This window comes from Fukomys damarensis, unplaced genomic scaffold (genome assembly GCF_012274545.1).
Source record: "Fukomys damarensis isolate Sample0158 unplaced genomic scaffold, DMR_v1.0_HiC HiC_scaffold_19, whole genome shotgun sequence".
Classification (NCBI taxonomy): domain Eukaryota; kingdom Metazoa; phylum Chordata; class Mammalia; order Rodentia; family Bathyergidae; genus Fukomys; species Fukomys damarensis.
The window spans coordinates 58,576,416-58,583,814 of record NW_022900931.1 but is presented as its reverse complement, the minus strand read 5'-3'; the positions used below and the strand labels follow the sequence as shown (position 1 = coordinate 58,583,814).

Sequence of the window (7,399 nt, the reverse complement as noted above, 5' to 3'; positions counted from 1 at the left end):
CGGGACAGGGGCCCGGGGATGACCCCGAGGACTGGGAAGGGCACATCAGTCTAGGCTCTGTTGTCAGAATGGAGGTTTTATTAAACTGGCAATTACATTAACAATTAAAACAAATCAGATGGGGTCAGGGTCGTCAGGAAGAGGTGTGGATGCTGGGGCAGGAGGTAGCCTGCTTTGGCTTCGGCCACTGTGGACCACGATATCATCATATTCATCCTAGGGGCAGAGAGGGTGGCAGAGGGGCTCAGGTGGCTGCCACCTTGCCCACTGCCTAAGTCACAACATTGCACAAGCCTGGATTTTCCTTGAAACAGTTCCCCAGCTTCCGGTGCAACCTCCCCATGCCTGGCACTCAAAGCACCCTTTCCAAAGTCACGGCTCCCAGGCCTGTGTCCTCCTACTGCTTAGGCCAGAACTGTGCCTCAAAAGCACTCTGAGGTCCCTCTTCCACCCCTCAGCCTTAACCCCACCATTCCACTCATCCCTTGCCAATGTCCCAGTGCTTGGGTTCTCCGGTCAAATCTCTCACAGCCTGGCAGCTGTGTTCTAATCCTTGCTGCCCAGGTCATCCACCTGCAGCCTGAGATCCCCAACTTTTGTGCCCCCAAATCACTCCCCGTGCCGTGTCCACTCGTCACCCCAACCGGGATCTCTCCACCTCTGCCCGAGTTCTGCCTCTGCCACTGCTTGAGCTTTGCAGTTACCTCTGTCCAAGTTCCTCCTGCCACCCTGCCCAGCACGCCCCTCACTGTCACCGTCACGCCCACGCTGGCTGAGTTCCCAAAGAGCAGCCGCCCAGGTCCGGTGGTCTCGATGTGTCAGTCAGTTATCATCTCGCTTGCCTGGCTGCTGTTTGCCCTCACCCCCAGCTGGGCTGCCCCTGCTTTCCTCCTGACTCACGCCCTCATCTCTGCTGTCACTGTCATCGCTGTCGCTGCTGCTGCTGCTGCAGGGACCAGCCTTCTCATCCTCGTCCTCAGGCTCAGGGGCTCCATGTGCTCGGAGAAGGTGGGCGAGGTCAGCGTTGGGCCGGAGCAGGGCACTGCCCAGAGGGGTGCGGCCCCCGTACATTCGGGCCATGGGGTTGGCACCGGCCCTCAGGAGAAGCTCCAGCACATCAGCTGCTTGTGCCTCCACGGCCAAGTGCAGGGGGCTCCGGCCACATGTGGGCTCCTGTGGGTCACAGCAGAGTTCAGCGGGCCTGATGAGACACACACTACGCGCGCACACTCACCCCTGTAGCTGCTCACCGGTTTGTTGAGGTCCGCTCCAGCATCCCAGAGCACCCGGACCATTTCTGCGTCTTTATGGATGACTGCCACATGGAGTGGCGTGTGGCCTGGGGACAGAGTGACTGGTGTCAGACAATGGGGTAAGGTCCCTGGGCCACCAGTGCTATCACCCTGGGGGCGGACCATCCCAGGTACATCAAAGAGGTGTGGACCTCAGGTGCCTGTTTTTCAGGGGTTCTGAGGGTCCTAGCATGTGCCTGGCAGTGGAATGTATGGGTCCTAAGGGTGAGGAGCCTGGGGTCTTTGAACGGGAGCCCTGATTCTTGGGCCCGGGACACCTGAGCCTCTGGTCTCATTTCACACAGTGTCTGGGACATGAGCAGCTGAAGAGCCCATGACCTGGGTTGGAGGGTGGACTCTGAACACCAGGCACTGCACGACCTCCGTCCATTTGTGGAGGGCCTGGTCTCAGGCAGCTGGGCTTCTTGGTCGGGAGCTGAGACTCAGAAACCAGGGCCTTGGGAAATGGGTCCTTTCCCATAAGGTCTGGAGGAGGAGGCTGCTTACTGGGGCTGGGACCCTGAAGTGCTAGAGTCCCTCAAAGCCTAGGCTTTCAGTCCCTGAGCTCTGAGCGGGCAGTGGCTATGCCATGTGGGTAAGAACAGCAATCCTGGATGGATTGCACCTTGCAGATGGGAGCTTGGGACCGACCACTGGATCCTGGCGGTTCAAGGTCTGGATCTCAAATAGTCTGAAGCCACCATCCTGGATCCCATAGGTTGGATTTTCAACAATCTGGGGCGTCAATGGAGATCTTGGTCTTGATGCCAGGGTCCCTGAAGCCCAGGGATGATTTTCCAAGGGGCTGGGTCTTCAGTTGAAAAAGCTGAACTCAGAGCTGGGTGCCCATCCCTATCGGTACCCAGCCCTACCTGGGTGCCAGGGTCCTTCCCCGACCCTCACCCTCGTAGTTCTCAGCCTCCAGCTGTAGCTTCCAGTTGTCCTCACTGTCCTCCTCCTCCTCCTTGTCCAACTCAGGCTCAGGGTTCAAGGCATCAGGGTTGTGGCTGGTGTCTCGGGCGCAATCTCGGCTCTGTGTGAGGTAGCTATAGGGGGCTTCCCGGGGACGGGGCTGGAGCAGCGCACGTGCACAGGCGGGTGCCTGAACGCGGCAGGCCAGGTGCAAGGCAGTGTGGCCCCCACGCTCCCCGACCAGCAACCCTGCTCCTGCCGCGTACAACTTCTCCACGGTGGATGCCTCCCCTAGGATGGCTGCCAGGTGCAGGGCTGTCTACAGGAATGGAGAGCAGAGGTTAAGGTCATATGGAGGACCCCGGGCCCCAAACCCTGCCCTATCCCCAGTGGCTTACTTGGCCTAGGTCATTCTGCAGGTCCAGGTACTCTGTGCCTGCAGAGAAGCCTAGGAGGAAGTCCAGGAAGGGCTCGTGCTGATGTATCACGGCCAAGTGCAGAGCCCTGGGGACAAAGGCAAGGATCAGGGGCAGAGGTCAGGTATTGTTCACGCTGTAACAAACACGAAGTCACCTACTGTGCACTAAGCATTGTGACCACAGTTCTGGAAACAGCTGTTAATATCTGAGAGGGTCAGAGAGCAGAGTTAATTCAGCGCATCAGTTTATTCAATGTTTATTAAGTGGGGCCCAAAATGAAGTAATATGATCACTTTCTCTCCCGTCTGAAACAACTGAAAACAAAATCAGATGAAAAGCAATACTGAAGCAATAGTTTTGAAGACACCAGACATCACACAATAAATCACACTAATTCCCAAAAGACAGGGCTCGTGGAGGTGAAGCCCTACAACTGACTGCCACAGGTTATTGTGGAGAGAATTCCCAAGCCACGGTGGGTGCAGAGATAGGGAGCCCAGGCAGAGGTCTCGGGTTGTAAGTGAGGGCGCCCTGGACATCTGCAGAGGGTCCCAGCAAGTATTCAGGAGGACACTGACCACAGCATGTGTGTGAGTCTGGGGGTGAGGGTGGGACAACCGCCCAAAAGGATTAGAGAAAAGTAGCCCTCATCTCTCAGAACAGTGCCTGTTCGTACCAGGTGGACCAGAGAAACTCATAATTCACATGACACTGGGTACTATACTCTGGAAGGTTTCTGCATCAGTAGTGGGAAATAGGAACATTGCTCCATATCCAACTAACAAATTTTAAAGGCAAAACTCAAGAAGGATCAAACTAATTCAAAGTGATTTAACTGCATCCCAGAACAATATTCAGGAATACTTGTAGGAATATAAAACTATCCAGCCTAATAGGGTAAACTTCTCAATGTCTGGCTTTTTTTTTTTTTTTTCAGTACCGGAGATTGAACTCGGGTCCTTGGGCTTGCAAGGCAGGCCACCGAACCGCTGAGCTAAATCCCCGGCCCTAAATGTCTGGCTTCTAAGCAAAGCTTATCAGGTATGCAAAAAAATGATCCATCATGATAATCACCAACTAATGAAACAAAACTAGAAATAACATGGGTGTTAGAACTAGCAAGTAAGAATATCAAAATAACTCTAACTGCATGCTATGTGTTCAAAAAGTTAAGCAGGGACACAGGTGACAGGAGAAAAAGCTTAAATTGAACTCCTAGACATAACAGTATCTGACATGAAAAAGCACTTGTGAGATTAACAACACATAACAGATGAAAAGTTGAATGAACTCAAAGACATGACAGAAACTATACAGAATGAGCAGGCCATGGTAATGAATGCCTGTCCCAGCTACTTGAGAAACTGAGGCAGACTGCTTCTTGGATTTGTGGCTAAGATCAAGTTGAGAAACTGAGGCAGAAGGATCTCGATCTCTCTCTCTTTTTTTTTGAGATAGTATCTGATTGTATAGCACAAGCTGACCTCAAACTTACAGAGATCCTCCTGTCTCGGCCTCAGAAGAATCTTACGAGCCCAGCAGTTTGAAACAACCGGTTTGAGCCATACAGTAACACCAAGACCCTACCCTAAGAGAGAGAAGAGCATCATTGAGCTATGGGACAACTTCAAGAAGCCTTATATATGTTTAATTGAGATCCCTAAAGGAAGGGGGTGGGACAGAAAAAACATTTTTAAAAAATAGATGGAAAATTTACAAATTTGATAAAAACTACAAAATCTACAGATTCGACAAACTCAGTGAACCCCACAAACAGGAAACACGAAAAAAAAAACTACAAGATTCATCATAAGCACACTGTTCAAAAACGGTGATAAAGACAAAGTCTAAAAAAAAATTCCCGTTGGTAGTATATGAAGATATTGGTAAAATTTCAGGAGAAAAATTATCTCACCACCATGCCCAGCAAGAAATTATCTTTACTGCTACCTGCCTTGTAAGCACAAAAGCCCAAGTTCGATCCCTGGTACAAAAAAAAAAAAACCAAAAAGTTATCTTTAAATACAAAAATGTTTAAAGAGCTTAAAATTTAAAAGGCAGGAAAAGATAAGCCATCCTAATATCAGTTAAATGAGCTAGACTCTTGATAAGTTGCTAAGTTGCCCAGCCCAGGCTTGAATTTGTGATCTTCCTGTACTACCACACCTGGCTAGAATGTAACTTTGTAATATTAAGGGTTTAATTAATCAACAATAATAAGAGAGGCTTAGGGTGTAGCTTAGTGGGAGAGTGCTTCCCTAGCATGCATAAGACCCCAGGATGAATCCCCAGGACTGCAACAATAAAACCCTAAACACTTGTGGTCCTGATAATAGCTTTGATTATATAATGCAAAACCTAACAGAACTACAGGAGAAATAAACAAATTCACGATTACAGTTGGAAATTTCAATACCTCTCTTTCAATAATTGATAGAAGTAGACAGAAAATCATCATAGCGGACTTGAATAATACTGTCCACCAAGACAACCTCTAAACACTTAGAAAACACTACCCTTGACAGTAGGATTTATATTCTATTTAAATGCACACACAATATTCAGGACCATAAAACAAATCTCGATAAATCCAAAGAAATTCAGATCATAAAGTATGTTCTTTATCCACAATAAAATTAAACTTTAGTAACAAAAAGATATATGGAAATCCTTCCAGACAAATGGAAACTATATAACATAGTTTTACATAATCCACTGGTCAAAGGAGAAATCAGAAAATACACTGAATTAAATGAAAAGTAAAATGCAGCATGGGCCAGGGATTTAGCTCAGTGGTTTTGCCACCTGCCTTGCAAGCACAAAGACCTGTTTGATCCCCGGTACAAAAAAAAAAAAAAAAAAAGCAGCATATCAGAATTTGGAAGATACTGGCAAAATTTCAAGGGGAAATGCATAGCACCCAACACTTACATTAGTAAAGAAGGCCTCCAATCAGTGGCCTCAACTTCTGCTTTAAAAAAACTATAAAAAGAAGAACAAATGAAACTCAAGGTAATCAGAAGAAAGAAAATAATAGCATCTGAAAGGGACCCATAAAATAGAAAGTAAAGAAACAATAGAGAAAAATTAATGAAACCAGAGCTGGTTCTTTTCAGACTAGTGTTTATTGATTGTCTCCTATGTGTCAGGCCTTGTTTGAGTCACTGGGTCCATAGCGGTAAACACAACAAGCAAAAAACCCAGGTATAGTCCCTTACATGTGCCTTTAAAACAGCTTGTTCTTTCTACCTAGAATGCTGGCCTCTTGGTTTATCTACTTGTCTCATTTTCTTGCCTTTTTTTTTTTTTTCCAAAGCACTCATTACCTTTTGGCAGACTTTTTTTCTTTCCTTTTGTTTCTTTTACTTTGAAAAATAAAAGATTGAGACCTTAAGTGTTGGGTGCTATAAATTTCCTCCTGAAATGTCACCAATACCTTACAAATTTTGATATATTTTGTTATTTTCATTTAATTCAATACACTTTCAATTTTCTCTTTTGATTTCTTCCTATCTTTCCTTTCTTCCTTTCCTTCCTGCCAACCTGTCTATATAGCCCTACGAACATATATAAGCCATAACGATAAGTTTGTGTTTCTTTTTCTCTGCCATTACCACTCGTATCCAAAATAGGGTCTGAAACATGGTAGTATAGTAAGTGAGAAATATTTAGTTAACAGATGAATCGCTGTTCTCATAGAACTTACATTGTCTTTAAATTTAAGTTTTGAAGATCAGTGCTCACAAGACAGGATCACAGAGTCAGGGAGAAAGTATTACTAATTTTGGAAATCAAAGTCTAAGGCTCATAAAGTATCAAGATCATATTTGGAGGTTAGAAGTCAGGAGGAACCTGAGCCAGTTTTAACAAAGATCGCCAGGCTGTGGTCAGGAAAGTTCAAATCGGGTTTTGGGATCAATCAGTAGGATGTAGATTCCAGGAGCTGAAAATAAAAGGTATGAAAAGATTGAGTTAGGATGAAAAGTAGGAGACTGGTTTTGTTACAAGGCAGGATTTGGGCATTAGGGGTCAGTTAACCCAGCGTTGGAAGTCAGATTTAGGAGTAAAAGGCTAGCAAGTCACAGGGATCAGAGACTGATAGGGAAACAGATGTCGGATCCTACAGCTCCGTTTGGCAGTCTAAGTTTCACTCACGTGTCCCCGTCCTCAGTGACGTAGCCAAAAACGAGGGGCGCCCACGACAGACCCGGGCCCAACTCTGCGCCCAGCCCCGAACTTCCAGGAGCTGCTGCGTCCGGACCCAGAGAGCCCAGGCCGCTGTCGCACCATTCATCAGCGTCTGTAGCTTTTCCCAAGCACGCGACCCCAGCCATGGCCCCAGCCACCTCAGTGACCACCTACGGCCACCGCCTGGCTGGGCTCTGCTGGGAGCTCAGGCGCTTCCGCCCTACCGGGAATTCCCCAACATTCCCTCTAGCTCACCCAATCAGAGTGGAGGAAATTGCTCACGTCCCGCCTCAGTACCATACTATGGCCAATTAGAATATTCAGTTAGGTTATGGCTCGCTAGTCGTCCCCGCATTTTCCAGACGCCCTTTACCAACATGGCTACCGACGCCCGGCCCTTTGGGACTTGTAGTCTGACCTTCGCGTTTCTACCTTGAGGAAGGCGCGAGACCAGCAACGCGTGAAAGTTTTTATGTGGTCGCAATGGTTGCTGGGTGTTGTAGTTTTCTGCCCTATCCCTGCCCCTTCTGTTTCCGGTGCCGTCACGGGACAGAGCAGTCGGTGACAGCCCCGAGGGCCCCCGCCCCG

The 7,399-nt window shown here is 47.9% G+C and overlaps 2 protein-coding genes across 4 annotated transcripts in view; one reads left to right on the top strand and one right to left on the bottom strand.

Annotated features, from left to right (window-relative positions):
* Positions 1-41: 41 nt before the first annotated feature.
* On the bottom strand, positions 42-7,232 carry Nfkbib (NFKB inhibitor beta). Of its 3 annotated transcripts, none has more exons than XM_010632838.3 (7): positions 7,067-7,232; positions 6,330-6,566; positions 2,603-2,708; positions 2,196-2,523; positions 1,251-1,339; positions 901-1,173; positions 42-216 (listed from the first exon to the last, which is right to left on the bottom strand). In XM_010632838.3, coding segments are annotated over exons 2-7 (900 nt in total). In that variant the 5' UTR covers positions 6,332-6,566; positions 7,067-7,232; the 3' UTR covers positions 42-114. The 3 variants fall into 3 exon arrangements, with proteins under 3 accessions (XP_010631140.1, XP_010631139.1, XP_010631138.1); XM_010632837.2 differs by lacking the exon at positions 7,067-7,232 and adding an exon at positions 6,779-6,866; XM_010632836.3 differs by lacking the exons at positions 6,330-6,566; positions 7,067-7,232 and adding an exon at positions 6,779-7,055.
* Positions 7,233-7,294: 62 nt separating this feature from the next.
* The window catches only part of Sirt2 (sirtuin 2), a 19,588-nt gene continuing 19,483 nt past the window's right edge, over positions 7,295-7,399 (top strand). Inside the window, exon 1 of the mRNA XM_010632835.3 lies at positions 7,295-7,372. Coding sequence (XP_010631137.2) covers positions 7,295-7,372 — 78 coding nt within the window. The remainder of the gene's footprint in view (positions 7,373-7,399) is intronic.

What these genes read in the sequence shown, in the direction of transcription:
- Nfkbib (XM_010632836.3), bottom strand. Translation starts at nt 6,957, where the DNA reads ATGGCTGGGGTCGCGTGCTTGGGAAAAGCTACAGACGCTGATGAATGG. An exon ending in GAGCGGACCTCAACAAACCG is followed by an intron (nt 1,174 to 1,250) that starts GTGAGCAGCTAC and finishes TGTGACCCACAG; the next exon opens with GAGCCCACATGTGGCCGGAG. An exon ending in GTGACAGCAGAGATGAGGGC is followed by an intron (nt 217 to 900) that starts GTGAGTCAGGAG and finishes CTCTGCCCCTAG; the next exon opens with GATGAATATGATGATATCGT.